Here is a 19,865-nt window from a genome sequence, read left to right on the forward strand (position 1 = left end):
TTACCTGGTATTCCTTTTCCTTATCATGTATATTAGAAATTCTTCCTCTTTCCTTTGTTCTTTGGCTTTTCTCCATCGATCCTTTCGTTTTTTGGCTCGTCCTTCATAATTTCGCACATCTATTTGATTACAAGTATTCGCAGCCTTAATGTCTCCTCTGATTTCACCTATACCGCTTGGAATTGGAAACCTGATGCATTGATGTAACGTTGACGCTACCACCTTTAATCCATGTACCCATGGTCTTCCCAACAACATGTTGTATGGTGACTCAATGTCAATCACACATAGCGTTATCTTTGTTTCAACCTCTCCCAGTAATATTCGCGTCACGATTTCTCCCTTTGGCTTTGTAACTGCTCTATTGAATCCATGAACATTATAGGTTGCAGGTGTCATTTCTGCATATTTATATCCCATTGCTTTGAATGTGCGATAAAATAATATATCAACTGCACTTCCTGTATCTATCAATGTCTTATCAATCGCCCCATCCTTCAAATGTCCTCTGGTTCGCAATAATGTTTTCTCGCTCTACCGTGACCGTAATTACCAATGGATCTGCTCGCAGTAAGTTTTCCTCTGGAATTTCATCTACCGCAAAGGAAATCTTCATCTTTTCCCAATCTTGTAATGGTAATTCTTTCTCTACCGTTTCCACCTTCTTGCCTTCGTAATTTCTTTTATGAATTCTCCCGGATATAGTTGCTTGAAAATCTGCCTCAGAAATTGATACTTTAGTTATGTTATTACACTGTATATCTCCGCCTCTTTCTTGAATTAGTTTGACTCTTGTTGTCTTCATGGATCCCTTATGACTTTCAGATCTGTTAACAGGAATTAACATCCAGAGCCTGTTTCTAGCGCCAAAAATGTAGTTGTAAGAAATCTTACAACTACATTCCATAATTACTAATTCAATCTCTAAGTGATTATTATGAACTCTTGTCTTATTAATTGAAGGTTGAGAATGTTTACAAAATAAATTCAAGTATTACAACGATTCTACTTGAAACCTAGATTTATTTTCTCTCTCTCTCCCTATTTCTTGATCAAGACCTGTCCTAGAATCCTTCCAGAAACAATGACTCTCTTCTTTATATAGGATTTTACATAGTGGATGACAGCTAATAATCCCATTATTTTCGGGATCTCTATGTGACATATTCGCTCATCTCATCTTCGCATAATTCTTCACACTTTACTCGTGACTTTGCTGACATCATCTGATGCGTCATCTCAACTTTGCTATGTGCGATGCTCTTCGCTCAGGTTGTATTCTTTACTTCACGTAGTTATTAACGTGTGCGATATTTGACTCCTACATCCTTCTTGTTGTTTGTAGATGTGGAAAATCCTACTACTACATCCAATGGATCTCAAACACACATATTGAAAATAAACAACAAGAGATGAACATGAACACAAGATATACGTGGTTCGGCATGATTACCTACATCCACGGGGGTGAAAGGATGATCTTATTACTTGATTCAAGGTTACAAATGGTGGTTCTTACTAGAAAACTTATTCTCTCCACAAACCTCTTAGTGTTCTCTCCCTCTCACTGATACCTGCCCCTCGAACTCTTTACAAAAGCTCTCTATTTATAGGCGTACATGATGATACATCCAAGTTCCAGTGTAAGTCATAGTGTATCTTCCTTGATGTTCTTCTCGGGTGGTAAGTGTTGTTCCTCCCGAGATGTTGACCCGATCTTGGCAAGAGTGGCTCCCGATATTCTTCTACCCGATGTTGGTTGCTTGGTGCAGTACGATCCGATGTCGCCCTCTATCCTAGCCCGATGTTAGTAGCCTCGGGTCCTGTTGGCAACACAACGAACGATAACAACTAGAGATGATCATCTTGGTCGACAACTGTTGCTCTTCTATGTTTCGTGAATCAAAGGGTAAATCATTTCACCCGAAGGGATTTAGTTTTTCAATCAAATTAACTGTACGTCATTGATAATTTTTTAGCAGGGGTTTATTACTTAATGTTCACAAAATCAACAAAAAAGTACGTTACATCTTAGTTTTGTTCAGAAAATCAACAAAACAATGTTATAAAGTAATTAACTGTGCGTTTAAGAGCAAAAATAAATCATGTAACTAGTCGAAATCACAAAAGAATGGGGAAGTGATGATTCAAAATATGGAGTCTCAACTGATGCTGAAATAGTGAAAGAGGAAGATGATGTTCCTTGATTTACGTAACAAAATATATCTTCTGAAATATTTATGGTAAAGAGGCATTTATCGGCTTGGCTTAAGCCGAGCTAAACCAACTTTTAACCAAATTAGATCACATATATTGGACGGTTACATATATATTGATCGATGGTCAGAAACTTAAGTGTAAAATTAAGTCAAATATTTAAGTTAAGGGATTCGATCCTTTTTTTTAATGAATAGTGAAATTTAGGTAAGGGTATTTTTGAATTTTTCATATACCTTGAGTCCCCCTATCCATTTTTTGGCAACACATAGCATTATAGCCCCCCAAAACTCTCCCCCTACAAGGGTTAAAACAATTTTGATAAATTGGGTGGACTACAATTTAAAACTTTAAAAACTAGGGGACTAAATTTTAGAATACGGAAATTTTTTACATAGAATATGAAGGGATTTATTGACTAATTAGAGCCAGGTCTAGTCCACCCTGGTTCCCCCATTGCATATAGCCGAATTATAATAAGAAAGTATACGAATATATGCATACAAGGAAGTGAAGGAAATAACGAAAAATTAGTATAATATCTGATTTTATGTAGGAAATACCATTTAGTCCTAATAATAATATATTAGAGTTAGTTTGGTCCCAGTCAACTATCTGTTTGGTCCTTTTTAAAAATATATATTGTTATTTGGTCCAAAATATTACTGTTTCGTCCTAAGATGGACAATACCCACGCGGAATGATGTCATCAATGATGTCACAGTTTTTTAATAGTGACAGAAATGACTTTTTTTCCCTTTTTCTCTCTCTTAATAAAAATAAATAAATAGAAACTTAAAACGGAAATATCTTTTGAACCACATGTCCAAAAATGATAAATTTTATGTATTCGGAAAGCCCTCGACGAGAGCTTTCCAACGAGTACCATTGTTGATATGTTTCAAAGTTTTTAATTTTTACGTTATCCTTAGGCTAAAAATAACTACATACAAAATGAACTGGTATAATGAACTATTATTACGAGTTCATTCTACCATATGAAATACCATTAGGATTTCATTCTACAATATTGTTGATGGTGGTTTTTAGCTTAGGGTTAAAATCATAAAACCTTGAATCAGATGTGACGTCACTCTGCAAGGAAACGGTGCTGCGAGTACTAACCTCTCCACCGACACATTTATTGAGCCGCTCAATACACTTTAATCCATAACACTCTGTAAATTCTGGCACCTCGCCGATACTAGACTCGCTGAGTACTTTCCTGTGCTATGTTCCCCAGCAGAACCCTTAAATCGGTATGGCATGACGGATTTATGTTCACTCGCAGCGGAGTAGCATGAACCTCCAAGTACCAAAGTTAAGGACATTGCACGAAATGCTCAGACAGAAAGCACACTGCATTCTGTAGATAAAGATTTTGTGCGGCAGCATACAAAATCCAGCCAATTACTGTGATAACTCACAAAGAACTCATAAACCCGACTAATTTGCAAAATTAGGATTTCGCGCCCAGCGCAGTATATTAGACCCCGTTGGTCGAAACCATGCTTAGCCAAGATAGGCAACCAAATCCGCCACAGCGCACCAAAAGTGCGGCCGCGCCCTAGCACGCCGGCCCTTTTTCCATCGACCAATCAGGTCGCTTCAAATCCGCCACCGCGCGTTAAAAGTATGGCCGTGCCCTAAGCTTGTCGGCCCCCTACTTTCATTGACCAATCAGGTTGCTCCAAACCTGCCACGGTCTCAAAAGAGGTCGCTAGCTTCCCAAAACAGGCTAGCATCCCAAAACACGCTAGCTTCCTAAAACACGCTAGCGTCCCAAAACTCGCCAGCGTCCCAAAACACGCTAGCTTCCCAAAACATGCTAGCTTCCTAAAACACGCTAGAGTCCCAAAACTCGCCAGCGTCCCAAAACACGCTAGCTTCCCAAAACATGCTAGCTTCCCAAAACACGATAGCCTCCCAAAAATCCACCAACTTCCAAAACGCGCCAAACATACCGCACACGCATACTACACGCACTAATTAGGGTTTCAACACGCCAATCCCTAATTTGAGCAAGTTGCTACCAACATCCCTCCTGAATTCTTTCTAAGTTTTGCTTTCGGGATGTTTTTACCTCCTGAACGAGCTCAAAACCTAAATATTCCTGCATAGGGAGATTGGAAATTCTTTTCCGTGCATAATGGAGGGGAGGACCATCAAAATCCGAGTCCGTACGAGAATTATACATCGATTCCAGTAAAGGGCGCTAATTAGGGCTTCGGCATACCAAACCCTAATTTAGACAAAGCCGCAAGCGCTTCCCTTCCAAGCCGCAAGCGCTTCCCTCCATGCCGCTGGATTCCAAACGGAAGGTTGCAACAATCAACGGATATCCTTCCTTATGAGATGCAAATCTTAGCCGTACAAGGTCGTCACCGAACCGGAAAACCTCTCAATTTTAACTTGCCAAACAATAGCAACATGCTACACGTTTTCCACGAAAACACTCAAGACATCAAAACATGTCACAAACTGGGGGATGCTCATCAGGGTACTGGCCTGGCGGTTTACAGCGTGCGGCGTGCAATACGCCCGTTATAGGAAAGTGTAATAAGAGTGAGGGGGTTAGTAAATACAAGAAGTAATGGTGAAACTTTTCCTTCATTATGAAAACATCAATTCCAGGCGTTACCCGTTACCGCTTTCTTCCATTACTCAACCGTTTCCACTTCTTACGAGGCTAGGGTACGTTCCGTTGCGACTTGTATAAATAGGTCTCACCTATTTCCACCAAAAACAAGTTTTTGGTCAGGAGAACAATACACATCCAGAAATCACCTGGTAGCTTTCCATTCAGCTCGCCAATTCAAATTTCGGATACAAGTCGCAAAACACCCACGCTTCCAGAATCAACTATTCTGGCCTCAACACTTTCTTCGCTTCCCTCCCTAAGACCAAGCCTTCTCCTTCACTTTGTGATCGAAGCAAGCATGGAACGGCCATTTCTTGGTTTAGGCAAGGATTGTACAGATTGATCTCTCGAATCAAAAGTACTCCCGTGCAGTACATTATTTTGGGTTTAGATTTGTTTCTCACCCGCACTCACACGAAATTACCGAAATCAGCAGAAACGGTTTTCACCCACAAACAATTGGCGACCACAGTGGGAGATTAATCTCTCGGTTACAATATCAATATTTAATTCCCGATTTCATTCTTCAACCCATATTCTAAGATGGTGAAAGAAAACGATCCGCTCGGGGATCAATGGCTCAGTCACCAAACGACTCAGTTACCAGTTATCACACGACAAGAGGTGACGTGGGACTTCTAAGATGGTGAAAGCAAACGATCCGCTCGGGGATCAATGGATCAGTCACCAAACGGCTCAGTTTCCAGTTATCACACGACAAGGAGTGATTGGGGACTTCTTGCGGTCAGGACGATGTCACCCATAAAACTATGGCGGACATGCCTATGGATAGGGTTTGCACCAACAACAGAGGAGCAAAACAGAAACAAGAAACACGGAGATACGTACCAGGAATATGTTCGCCTGCTTTATTGCTACCACTCTGCCGCTAGCACCAAGACATGGAAACAAAACCAATAATACGAGCGCTAACAGCTTGCGTCCTTCCAGCGCTGGCATCCTTGCATCTTTTCCACCGCTAACAGTTTGCGTCCTTCCAGCGCCGATAGCCTTGCATCTTTTCCAGCGCTAACAGTTTGCGTCCTTCCAGCGCCGGAAGCTTGCATATTTTCTAGCGCTAACGGTTTGCGTCCTTCCAGCGCTGGAAGCTTGCATATTTTCCAGCGCTAACAGCTCGTGTCCTAGCCGGCAGCGCCATGGGCCATTCCTTAGACGGTCGGGACAGCGTCATCCCTTTTCCATAGCAAGCCAGAGCACCGTCTCACGGGACAAGTTGCAGTGCCACCGCTACCGATCAGTGGCCAAAGTTGCAGCGCTGACGCCAACACTCAATGACCAAACCAAATTTATGCAAAGCCGCGAATGCAAGGATCACAGATTCTTCATTCCTCCTAACAAAGTGACATTAATACGCCACCTGTCAACACAACGACGCAGAAAATGTCCCTTCAGGCGTTACACCTCCGATCACCAGAGCCGCTTCCGCCACTCCTAACATTTCTTCAAGTGTGACAGCTCCACCCGTCACCATAACCGCTTCTACTCCACCATCAGGACGAGAGACTGGAGGAGCCAGAAGAAGCCGATCTCCTCTTACCACTGTTGATTTGATGGAAAGACAAAAGGTTCTCGTAAGGCTCAGATAGACATGGCTACAACTCAGAAAGAGATACCTATTTTCCTCAAGAAACTAACGGAGCGGTTACCACAAGAATCATGTCCACCCCTTTTTAACATCTGACGCAAGCACTTCAGCAGGATGCGCCTTTATAGGTGAAGAGGCTCGCGTTGCTCCTAAACGCCCAGTAGAAAAGAATCAGCAATCCAATTTCATCACACGTGAAGATCGGGAACGACTTCTCCAAAAATTGGGGCAAAGAAAATCAGCAACCCTCCTGAGTTCACATAGACCCTCTTCCCGTCAGGAGCTGCATGATTTCTGGGGACTTCGCCCACAAAATCGTGCAGTCTATGATGAAACATTTATGTGAGATTCTGTATTTCTCCAAGGTGCAGCGTCAAGACATATTTGCATCCCTCAATCGCACTACATCAGGAAAGCAGCTGTTTCCATCCAGGGAAGCCGTTCCCGAACCCCAACCTCTCTTGGAAAGCACGATTGATAGATGGAACTGGGACTCCTAACTATTGTTCACTTGAAGGATGTCGAGTTTTGACAGCACACTGATTGACAAGGCCTCCTACTTCAACATTGTGGCCGTCAAGGCTCTGAGAGTTGCAAAGGAAAATCAAACAGAAGAAACATATTCTTTCCCATAAGTAAAAAAACACGACTTGCCGACCAGCACTATTTGTGTCGTCTTCCCATATGTCATATCGTATCAAGTCGTTTTTCGAAGTCAAGGGTTAATAGAGCCCTCACTGGAGTTTTCTCCAAGAGATGTTTCTCTCCAGAAGTCGCTCCGCTTCAATGTTCTCCAGCAGCGGCTCCGCTTCAACGCTCGCTCCAGCAGCCGCTCCGCTTCATCGTTTTCCCCATAAACTACTCTAGGACCGAAGTCGAATCCCCAGCGTTTTGCTCCATACGCTTCAACGCCTCCTTCCTACGAAGGATCGTGCCGTAGACGCCACTTCTTCCTGCCAAAGATCATGTCGTATCCGCCACGGTCCTTCCTTCCATGGTTCGTTCACGTGGCCACCACGCTCCTCCTTGTCAAGGATCGTGATCACAACCAACCAAGGTTCGTAGCTGTGGCCAATTTTTGATCCATCTCTCCAAAGCTCGTGGTCGTGGACAGTTTACTCGTTTACGCATCCAGCCGATCCCGTTGCTTCCATGGAAGCCCATGCAATTCCTCCAACCTATTTTGTTTCCACGACAATGTAGTCTCTTCGGATCACATGTGCTGCCAAGAACTGCTGCTGCTCATTTGTTGATACCAGCCAGAGCTTCACCATAGCAATAACCACTACAAAGAAACATGTAAACCACAGGGGACTGAGGCTCTACACGGGATCTCTTCACTGTCAAAGCTCAGAAGACACGTCCAACCGAAAATCATAGCCACGACAAGGTCATATAATCTTCAAGGATGTAGCATGAGAATATCATCACCTCTCTGTCTACAAGGAGCCTGCAACACTTTACGAGGTCGCGGCGGATCCCAAACCTGCTCAGAGGAAACAACTTCAGAAGCTAAAAGTGCGAATGGGGACTGCTCATCGCAGTCCATCCCGACGACCATTAAAGACTCATGAGATAACTCCAAAGACGCGGCTGAAACATTTTCTCGAAGAAACAGAGGGAGCCACGATAAACAACATAACTCTCTCATTTCTACCTCTTCGTTATCCAGAATATTTCGTCCATGTGATATTCTGAGCATCCCAGCGTCACATCCAGAAGAGTACAATAAGCTTGTATCAAATACCGTAGACGTGGATTCAAGGCGATGCGATGAAAGTAGGCTACACATGGGGACTACCAGCATGAGACGCTTTCACTTCCCTCAACCAGGTTATTTCCGATTTCAACATCATCACTGTCGAAGTCCTACCGCAAGAATTTATCAACACGAAGCCGTACACGCGCATCAAAACCTTAAAAGTACGCCACAGAGATACATTCACATATCCGGTCACACCATCGGATCTAACAGAAGTATAACTTGGCACTGCTCACTGCATCCCATTCCATACAATAATCCAAGGTTCAGAAGATGGTTCAAAGGATGTCGTTTGGAACGAAGTCCTTGAGGACTTGATAGCAGCACATCGGCAACGGAACATCTCTCAACTCATCTACTTAACCCAATGGGTGCGAAATATTTCGACCATACAAGCATCCACAGTACATCATCATCTCAATCAAAAGTCTAGGTACCAAATAACCTAAAGTCAAGGATGAACCAATAATGCAACCACAATCTCCAAGATTAGCCCTGGCATTATTTCATCCATCCATCCCAAGAAGTGTAATGGAGTTTGGTAAATTTTGAAATCCACTGGAGAAGTCAGATACTCATCCTTCTGGAGTCAGAACCTTATTACACATTCTGGAGAAGATCGAAGGAACTGTTGAGTGGATACATGCGAGAGCACCTACCTTGAGTTCTCCTGGATCACCTTGATGCTGATTTGGAGATTGCTTTGTTACCACTAATGCTCGCTCTACCACCGCTAAAAAATGACGAAGATGAGCCAGATACTGCAGATGAAATCACGGAGCTGGACGAACAACAAAAACAGAAGAGGATCGATAACCCTTTTCATATGAACGCAATTTCTAGAGTTTGAACAGAATAAGGATTCCTTACTTCCATGAACGGGAATGGATGACTGGGCGCACCACACTCATTCTCCATAGCCGAACAAGTAGTGTGCCAATATCTCCGCTACATGACCGAACCAACAACGCGACAGCATGAAGAACACCAGTCGCTTAACCTGCAACTTTATATGACTCCAACACTATGTGGTTAAGTTAGCGCCAACGCTCCAGCATTCCGTGATCCATCCTGCAAGCCTTCCAAGTGCCATTTCCACCGTCCCACGGACTGAAGCCATTAGCGCTATCATCACCGCTTGGTAGCCAACAGTCTGCGGCCAAGACAATGCCAGACGCGCTTACCAGACGCGCATGCCTGACGCGCTTATCAGACGCGCAAGCCAGACGCGCATGCCAGACGCGCTTACCAGCCGCGCATGCCAGACGCGCTTACCAGCCGCGCATGCCAGACGCGCATCTCAGACACGCTTACCAGACGCGCATGCCAGGCACACATGCCGCACGCGCATGCCAAAAAGCGTGCGCAAGCCATGCCAGCCACAATACCACACCCTGGACAGCACCAATAGCTTGCATCCTTCCAGCGCTAGCTGCTCTGCTCGACATCCGATGCACCAACAACCTGCGTCCTTCTCAGCGCCCAAGCCTTCCGCGTCCAAGCTGCCTCCAAGTCGCGTCCAAGCCGCGCCAAGCCAAGTCGCGCCCAATCCAAGCCTTCCGCGTCCAAGCCGCGCCAAGCCAAGTCGCGCCCAATCCAAGCCAAGTCGCGCCCAAGCCAGGCCAAGTCGCGCCCATGTCGCGCCAAGCCATCTCCGCGTCCGAGCCGAGCCAAGTCAAGCTAACACCAGTGCCAACGTCCCATGGACAATATGAATTCATGCAAACTCCGCAAGCATAAGGATCACGGATTTCTCATGCCTTCCACTAAAGGTTAGTTGAATTTCCTTGGCGATCTCTTCACGTATTGCTCTCTCGATTTTACTCTCGCCTGTCACCATCGCATGCTTACCCCGCAAAAATGCCACTGTCACATGCTAAGCAGGGGACTTAATGTTGATGGTGGTTTTTAGCTTAGGGTTAAAATCATAAAACCTTGCATCATATGTGACGTCACTCTGCAATTTAACGGTGTTGCGAGTACTAGCCTCTCCACCGACACATTTATTGAGCCGCTCAATACACTTTTATCCATAAAACTCTGTAAATTCTGTCACCTCGTCGATACTAGACTCACTGAGTACTTTTCCGTGCTATGTTCCCCAGCAGAACCCTTAAATCGGTATGGCATGACGGATTTATGTTCACTCGCAGCAGAGTAGCATGAACCTCCAAGTACCAAGGTTAAGGCTATTGCACGAAATGCTCAGACAGAAATCACACTGCATTCTGTAGATAAAGATTTTGTGCGGCAGCATACAAAATCCATCCAATTACTGTGATAACTCACAAAGAACTCATAAACCTGACTAATTTTCAAAATTAGGGTTTCGCGCCCCGCGCAGTATACTAGACCCCGTTGGTCGAAACCATGCTTAGCCAAGCTAAGCAACCAAATCCGCCACAATGCACCAAAAGTGCGGCCGCGCCCTAGCACGCCGGCCCTTTTTCCATCGACCAATCAGGTCGCTTCAAATCCGCCACCGCGCATTAAAAGTGTGGTCGTGCCCTAAGCTTGCCGGCCCCCTACTTTCACTGACCAATCAGGTTGCTCCAAACCTACCACGGTCTCAAAAGAGGTCGCTAGCTTCCAAAAACACGCTAGCATCCCAAAACACGTTAGCTTCCTAAAACACGCTAGCGTCCCAAAACTCTCCAGCGTCCCAAAACACGCTAGCTTCCCAAAACACGCTAGCCTCCCAAAAACGCGTCAACTTCCAAAACGCGCCAAACATGCCGCACGCGCATACTACACTCACTAATTAGGGTTTCAACACGCCAAACCCTAATTTGGGCATGTTGCTACCAACATCCCTCCTGAATTCTTCCTGAGTTTTACTTTCGGGCTGTTTTCACCTCCCGAACGAGCACAAAACCCAAATATTCCCGCGTAGGGAGATAGGAAATTTTTTTCTGTGCAAAATGGAGAGGCGGACCATCAAAATTCGAGTCCGTACGAGAATTATACAGCGATTCTAGTAAAGGGCGCTAATTAGGGTTTCGGCATACCAAACCCTAATTTAGACAAAGCCGCAAGCGCTTCCCTCCATGCCGCTGGCTGCCAAACGGAAGGTTGCAACAATCAACGGCTATCCTTCCTTCTGAGATGCAAATCTCAGCCGTACAAGTTCGTCACCAAACCAGCAAGCCTCTCAATTTTAACTTGCCAAACAATAGCAACATGCTACACGTTTTCCACGAAAACACTCGAGACATCAAAACATGTCACAAACTGGGGGATGCTCATCAGGGTATTGGTATGACGGTTTACAGCGTGCGGCGTGCAATACGCCCGTTACATGAAAGTGTCATAAGAGTGAGGCGGTTAGTAAATACAATAAGTAATGGTGAAACGTTTCCTTCATTATGGAAACATCAATTCCAGGCGTTACCCGTTACCGCTTTCTTCCATTACTCAATCGTTTCCACTTCTTACGAGGCTAGGGTACGTTTCGTTGCGACTTGTATAAATAGGTCTCACATATTTCCACCAAAAACAAGTTTTTGGTCAGGAGAACAATACACATCCAGAAATCACCTGGTAGCTTTCCATTCATCTTGCCAGTTCAACTTTCGGATACAAGTCGCAAAACACCCACGCTTCCAGAATCAACTATTCTGGCCTCAACACTTTCTTCGCTTCCCTCCCTAAGACCAACCCTTCTCCTTCACTTTGTGACCGAAGCAAGCCTAGAATAGTCATTTCTTGGTTTAGGCCAGGATTGTACAGATTGATCTCTCGAATCAAAAGTACTCCCTGCAATACATTGTTTTGGGTTTAGATTTGTTTCTCACCCGCACTCACACGAACGAAATCAGCAGAAACGGTTTTCACCCACAAAAAAATATGAACACCTATCACGAGTTCATTCTACAATATGGACTATCATCTACGAGTTCATTTTATAATATGAACTACCATAATGAACACCTATTACGAGTTCATTGTACAATATGAACTACGTACCATACTTGATGATCATTACGAGTTCATTTTACAATATGAATTATCAATCCTATAATATGAACAACCATTATGAGTTCATTCGACAATAAGAACATCTATCACGAGTTCATTCTATAATGTGAACTATAATAATGAACTATTATTGTGACTTCATTCTTAATAATGAAGTGCTTTTATGAGTTCATTCTATAAAAACAAATTGCTAGCATATACGAGTTCATTCTACGAGATGAACTGCTAAGAAATAGAATGAACTACCATGTTCTAAAATAGTGTTCATTCTTGGATATGAACCACTATTATACCGAAAAAATTAAAATTTCGAAACATAGTATAATGGGTACTCATTGTGCAGATCTTGACGAGACCTTTCCGAATATATAAAATTTATTAATTTTCGACTTATATTTTGAGAGATATTTCATTTTTAAGTTTTTTATTTATTAATGTTAAGAAGAGAGAGAAAATAAAAAGAGAGAAAACAAAAAAAAGAAGCACATGAAGAAGAGAGAAAATAACAGAGAGAAAGGGTATTTTAGATACTTTAATATTTTTAAATAAAACGGCCACCTAATTCAGCTGGTCATCCCCGTTTCCCAAAGTTTCATGCGCTCCAGGAGGTCCCAGGTTCAAATCCCCAATGGCGTAATATTGCAGGAATTAACATGAAATGTAGTGTTAGTTTGCCCCCCTTGTGACACAATCTCAGCCCCCATCCGCTTCGGCTCCCTTGGCTAGATTACCCATGAGACTCGCTGGTAGATTAGCACGACAACCTGTTCAATTTATGTAGTACTATGTCGTTGGAGTTTAGCTTGTTAGGCTTCCACCTAGTTAATATAATATTATTTATCCAATAATCAAGGACCAAATAGAACTCCTCTTTTATTAGTGGACCAAATTAATTTGGTACCACATAAAATAAGACCAAACGATTATTTTCCCTTGATTTATTTACTAGTCAGATCAGGATGATATAACAAAAATTAGCATGCAATAATCCAAGTTTATTTCTTTTCGTCTTCAAATATATTGGGCAAGTTCAAAACTCAATTAATAGTCTAAGGAAAGGTGGACGGCTGAGATCATGCCTCGGCCCATTATAGCTAACATCAGCTCTGCCCTACTAACCACTTATCCTGGCTCGGGCATATCTAATTCCAAGCTAACTATGGCAATGTGTGCATTAATCCGGTCAATCCTAACTCTATCTATAGTTCCCACGTGTATATTTTTCGTCTGACCTAGCTTTGCCATCTTTCCTTTTTTATCATCGTTTTTTTTAACTTTTTTGTATTTCTTTTCTTTCTTTTGGTCTCTTTGCCCTCAATATGGATGTGGTCTTGGTAAAGATTACATTCATTTTTTTGTTAACATCGCGAACCTCCTCTTCCATTTTTTTTTTGAGTTAAGATCTCTTCTGCTTGGTCATGAACAATTTCTCAAAGAAAAACACAATGATTCTTTCTATTCTCTTATTCCCGATCCAACAAACTTAACATTCTATGTGAAGAACTGTATATCACCTTATAACTCGTCATTTGAGAAACTACTATGTCACTATATTTTCAAAATCCTAATGGCTCTCAGGCTGCTCACAATTCTTATTCTTCTAGTCCTAGTTTTAGAAAACTTTGACTTTAATCTTACGCAAAAACAACTTGTGAATGCCAACTCCATTCCTTGTCAAATATGAAATAAGTTAAGTCGCTTTGCTAGTAAATGCAGATTTCGTTATGCTGCCTCAAAAAACAATATTGCTCGCTCCTTTGCTAAAAGACTCTGTTGAACTTGATCTCAATGCAGGCCGTCAAGCTTGTTCTTCTTCTTGGTTTTCAAATGAGTTTGAATTCAATGTTCACTTTCCATCTTTCACTGCTTATGAATCTGGAGGTTTTTGGAGTCAAAGTATTTTTGGTCCTGTGTGGATTCTTAATTTTGGTGCGTCTAGTCACATGATCAATGACTCTACTACATTATATGATACTTTTGCTCAAACTAGCAGGTGACAGTGGGAGATGGTAAGTTACTTCCTATTTCACTCATAGGTTCTTCAACTCCTTCTAGTCAGTTTGATTTGCAAAAGGTTCTTTATGTTTCACATTTGAAACACAACTTAACCTCCGTTGCTAAATTTACTCAAGATAATCATTGCGTGTTTCTTTTCTATCCATGGGAATACGAAATCAAGAAACCGATGAGCAATCTTATCCTGGATAGAGGAAAAATGCGGAATGACCTGTATCTTGTAATGTCATGTCAACCTTCTACTCATGATACTTTAACTTCTCTTTGTGGTGGAAAATTGGTTACAATTTCATACTGAATGGAAACTTTTTATAATACCAATTGGAGATATGGTTTGAGTTTAATAGGTTACCGGTCCAGTGAGTTGGGGTAGTTTCCTTTTGTTTGGTTTTCAGAAGAAACATAACATCCTTTCAGACAAAACCCTTGATGGGAATCCATGAAGAATCACGATGGTTCATGAAGAGGTATTATTGGCATCTATAAATATCATGCATAATTAGGTTAGAACAACAATAAAAACTAGTAATATAGAAATCATTGATTAAGTTTGTGTAAATTAAGAGAATTCATCACTAAAGTTTTGGTTGAAAATTGGGGTGCTACTACATCGAGAGATAGTCATTGTATCTTGTGAAACAGACGTCGATAGTCCGTAAGTACCAGTGCGGGGTGAATCTATCTAAGGCTAGATGATATAATCCTTGTTTCAACTTTGATTTGATCTAATTGGATTTGCATTCTTCTTCTTTCTCTAATTCTTATTGCAGTATATACACAAGATTGCCAACAATCTTAAGACAGATTCATTATTATGTGTATTTACTGCACTATATAAACCCGTTGGTTTTATTTTTTCTTAATTTTGCACTAATAAACTTGTTTTTGGTTACTCTTTGTAGTACAAATTAGAGTTAACTTGTGTTGACGCAATTAATATTTTCCACTAGTTTAGTGTTGAGAGAAATTGATCTTTCTGTTTAGTGGTCTACAGGACTTTCAGAATCCTTTCCTGTTTGCTTGTCTATAACACTTTCATTCCTCTGTAACGCAAGTTGGATGCCATCATTGGACGTTAATTTTTTGAGTTTTGACTATACATAATCACCAAGCATTGGCTTTGAGTGTTGTGGTTTTTATTATTAGTTCAAACTCATTATTTTGATTAGCGCAGAACCAAGTGACATGAATTTATAAGTTTGGACTAACTTTAAATTTGGCAGTACCTTAATTTTAATTACTGGAATCTGTGATAAGGTTGTCGTTAAATTATAGATTGATTGAATTCGTGGGATATATCGTTCGCGATCGCGAATTAACATTCAGTTAATACGAAATGGAAATGTAGCGGTAGAAATCAGGATTCAGGAAAAGGATCGACGTTGTATCCGGAGAGCGGTGCATAGATACCAAATGCTTATTGATACGAAAATTGCCATCCAAACAGATAAGTTATCTAATCTATGAAGCACAAATATTGATACAAGGATACAGATACTGATACGAGAATTCATCAATATTTTAAAAATGGGGATACGGGATACAGTAGGATATGCATGTTTAGTTAAAATATTTAATTTAATAATAATTCAATTTACTTTAAAAAATCACATAAAATAAATTTTTTCCTAAATACTATTTGGAATATTAAAAAAGAGTCCAAATTTGTTCACACTCCTCTAACGAGTGTATGTTTTACATATTCTTCTGATTGGTTGATTATTTAAGTGATGGCTCCATTATCCTCCATGTTTAGAATCACGATCCTCGTTACATAACTCCCTAAATTAAATCAATGGTAGAGATTAAAGTGTGAAATATACACTCGTTAAAGAGTGTGCACGAATTCACACTCATTAAAAAAATAGATAAAAACTAGTATCTAACAACTAGCCATCACTCATCAATATAGTCTTCACCATAGAATACCGCTTCAAGTGAATTCTCCTATCTCGTCTGGTGGATCAAATACATCTCCACTAATATCCCACATTTTATTTTCTCATTTCGTATAATTTTTACCTTTCTTGAAATGAGACGAAATTTACTATGAACAAACACATAATCCTCAGCACGTTGGAGTTCAATCTTGTTTTACTTCATTGATGAATAAAATTATATGTGCCCCAATTTCTCTTTGAACAAGATGAGGAACATATCTCCCAAGAATCCTTAATGCTAAGTTTTGTAGCACTGGGGCTGAAGCACCGTAAAATATCCACCATGTCTTTGGATCCAACGCTCCTCTATCATGTAATTTTGATAAGTACAACTATATCCATAACTATTTGTTTAATTTTGTATATAAAATATATTGAATTTGTTTAGAAATATATCTTATATTATAGGAAGTATCCCTTTTAGAATATCCGAGAGCATCCAGAGTATACCCTATCGTCGTTAATAAAAATGAATACTTTAAATGGAGTATCGGATACGTATTGTTAGAGCATTGCTTGGTTGAACCTACAAGTTTTGTTATCTCAAGATTGTTTTCAATGATAAGTGATCAAAACTATATCTTGATTTCTAGTCTACTAAGTCAAGTTTAGGATAGGTTAGAATTGTAGTTGAGTATCAGAGATCACCCTTGAAGACTGAAGATCGACAAAGACATTTTAGAGAACTTATGTATCAGGTATTTGATTCTATTTTACTCACTATACCATCATTCTATCTATTGAGACTATGTCGTATGACTTATATTGGATTAAGAATATGTTTTGGGTCAAGCTTTTCTTGTGAAAAATCTTGAAATATGATTCAGCAATTAGATGCTCAAAGGTCCTTAACAATATTAGTTTTGTGAATTAATTTGTGGATCAATTAAAAATTCCCCATGCAAATGATTATATCACTTGGGAATGTTTCAATCATCAAAGAGAGATTTATGAACTTACTGAATTTCTACTCAGGGTAGGTTGGCGAACTCAGTTTGCAAACCATAGATATGTAAGATTCAAAAATACAAAAAGGTTGGTGAACCAGTTCGCAAACTATAAGTTCAGTTAGGAACAGTTCACGAACCTGGTCGGCGAACCTTGGTGAACTGAATTTTTATAGGTTGGATTAATTGGCTAGCAACTGGCGAACCCAGTTCACAAACTGTGGTTAACTGAGTTATAGAATCTAGTAGGGTTAGCGAACTCGACTCACGAACCGTTGCACCTTGACTTGTGAAAAATCCCTACGATTAGTAAACCGTTGTACCAACTATCCTGATAATGTTTAGCAGATGCTGAAAGACTTATTATTTGTTTATCACCAATGGTATAAACAATGCCATCAGTTTACCCAAACCTAATAATTCTGGTTTTCCTCAAATCAATAAGACTACTTTTGTGTCTTATGCTAGCAAAGTTTCGTCATTCAACGCCCTTGATATTGACAGCGAGAAACTTGCAAAACCTCGCTTTAATGGATCTCATGTCTCTATATTACAGAGGATGAATATCAATTGGGTATTCAAGAGTGCAAAAACTGCATTATTGGTCGTCTGGTTTTACCTAAGGTCTCATCACCTATCAAGATTACAGAGATTCATTCAAAGCTACAGACTCTTTGGAATCTTAAGCCTGGGGTTATTTCTCCTCTAGGTAAGGGTTTCTTTTGCTTCAAGTTTTCCTGTGATGAAGATATGATCTATGTCCGGTCTTCTGGTGCAGGTAATTTAAAGCATGTGATCTTTCATTTTCGAAAATGGGTTCTAGATTTTAATCCTTATAATCAAAACCAGAGGTTAGATCAAGTCTGGGTTAGGATTTATGATCTTGGTTTTGAATACTGGAGATCGAAAAATTTGTTTGAGATTGCTAGTGCCTTTGGTGATCCTCTTTACATTGATAATGCCACATTAACTAGAAGATTTGGTCTGTATGCTCAAGTTATGGTGGAGGTTTATCTCTCAAAACCGCCTCTTACTGAAGTGCTTGTAAAACGCAAAGATTACGAATTCTTTGCTTCTGTTGCCTATGAAAAATTTCCTCATTATTGTGCATTTTTCAAAACTATTAGGCAAACTCAAAATGAATATAAAAAGAAGATTAGTAAAGAAGCTTCTTCAGATAAAGGAGAAAGACATCAGAAAAAACAAGTGTACGCTCCTAAGAAAACAAATGCTCTAGAACAAGCAATGATGATAATGTTATGAATGGTAAACAGAATGAGACTGCTGTACCTGATGTAAATAATCAGTCTTCTTCTTCTTCTGTGGAGGATGATAATAATCTAGCCACCCAACCACCCGTCAATCCTCTTAATCTCACATTGTCTCCAGGTAATAATCATGTTAGTATTCACTCTGATGATGAAAGTGAGGACGAGTTATCTCAGCATGATGCAAGTGGTGCTGGGAATAATGAAATACATGATAATGAGGAAGAACCTTTTCAAGAGGCTCTCTCCAAGTCTCAAAAGAAAAGAGCCAAACAAAGAGCTAAGAAGGGTCAAACGAACACTGTACCTTAGAACATACGTTCAGGGAACGACTTGATGGTTTCTCAATGAAAGTACTATATTGGAACTTGCGTGGCATTGGAGATGATGAAACACAAATAATTCTAGCTAATTATTTTCGCAAACTTAATCCCGATTTTGTATTTATTTTGGAACCTTGGATTGAATTTTCTTTTATTTCAGCTTCTTATTGGCTTTCGTTAAATCTCAAGTTGGTTGCTATTAATGTTCGAGACTCCCTGATCTCAAATTTTTGGTGTCTATGCGCAAATGACATAAATCCTAGAATCATCTATAATACTTCTCAATAGATTACATGCGAGATTGATTTTGAGGGTAAACTTTGTCATATTGCTGGTGTTTATGCTTCTATTTCTTATATCAGCAGAAGACAACTTTGGCAAGAGTTGAGGCAGCTTCACTTGTCTCATAATGGTCCTTGGTGTGTAATTTGAGACTTTAATGCGGTCTTAGGTGCTCATGAAAAATCTAGTGGCCCTCCTCCTCAAAAGATATCTTGTGATGAATTTTTACTCTTCTCTGAAGATTTAATGTGTAAAAATAGCCCCCACTGAAAACAAGCTTCCAAAACTGCCACCCTTAAATGAAATATACGAATAACATCCTTTTGGGGTTTTATAGACATTTATATCCTTATTTAGAAAAGGTCTGGACCCTCTTGATTGAGTCATCTACCACCTCAGCAAAAAATTTGGCTGAGTCAGCTACCACCTCAGCATAGATTTCATGGAGACGAATCTCTCGTTAATTCCGTCCTCTTGTTATTTCCGTCACTTTCATCTCCTTCCCTGTCAACTCTTCCCTCATTCTTCCTCTTCAGTTCTCTCTCAGAAAATTAAAATTCTTTGCAAGATTGAATTTCATTGATTTCATCCTTAACCCTAGCTCTCCAACCGTTCCCTCACTTTATCTTACTTTTCTCTCAGTTTCATCTCAGATTTAATCCGCTGCAAGATTGAATCTTTCATTGATATGCAGGACAAACAATGAACGATTCACGGCAAAACACCAATACCCTATAACAGAAAAATCCTATATTTTTACATACACAATTCGCCATCTATGAAGAACTAATAAATACGGATTAAAAGTAGGTATTTGAAAGAAGAGATTAGGGAAGAAGATTTGGATAAATGGAGAGCCAAGAGAGTGCAGGATAGAAAGATATA

The 19,865-nt window shown here is 40.5% G+C and overlaps 2 protein-coding genes across 2 annotated transcripts; one reads left to right on the forward strand and one right to left on the reverse strand.

Annotated features, from left to right (window-relative positions):
• Positions 1-420, reverse strand: LOC113332845. Its single transcript, XM_026579347.1, has one exon. The coding sequence runs from the start codon at positions 418-420 to the stop codon at positions 1-3; it is 420 nt and encodes a 139-aa protein (XP_026435132.1).
• Positions 421-13,928: 13,508 nt separating this feature from the next.
• Positions 13,929-18,370, forward strand: LOC113332846. Its single transcript, XM_026579348.1, has 3 exons — positions 13,929-14,085; positions 17,664-17,885; positions 17,931-18,370. Exons 1-3 carry the CDS (start codon positions 13,929-13,931, stop codon positions 18,368-18,370), a joined length of 819 nt encoding a protein of 272 aa, XP_026435133.1.
• Positions 18,371-19,865: the final 1,495 nt, after the last annotated feature.

Source organism: Papaver somniferum, unplaced genomic scaffold (genome assembly GCF_003573695.1).
Source record: "Papaver somniferum cultivar HN1 unplaced genomic scaffold, ASM357369v1 unplaced-scaffold_132, whole genome shotgun sequence".
NCBI lineage: Eukaryota > Viridiplantae > Streptophyta > Magnoliopsida > Ranunculales > Papaveraceae > Papaver > Papaver somniferum.

Excerpts from the sequence above, each read along its gene's own strand:
- LOC113332845 (XM_026579347.1), bottom strand. The coding sequence starts at position 420 with ATGGGATATAAATATGCAGAAATGACACCTGCAACCTATAATGTTCAT.
- LOC113332846 (XM_026579348.1), top strand. The coding sequence starts at position 13,929 with ATGCTGCCTCAAAAAACAATATTGCTCGCTCCTTTGCTAAAAGACTCT. Across the intron at positions 14,086-17,663 it reads CACTGCTTATGAATCTGGAG|AGGATGAATATCAATTGGGT; the intron begins GTTTTTGGAGTC and ends TCTATATTACAG. Across the intron at positions 17,886-17,930 it reads TGTCCGGTCTTCTGGTGCAG|ATTTTAATCCTTATAATCAA; the intron begins GTAATTTAAAGC and ends AATGGGTTCTAG.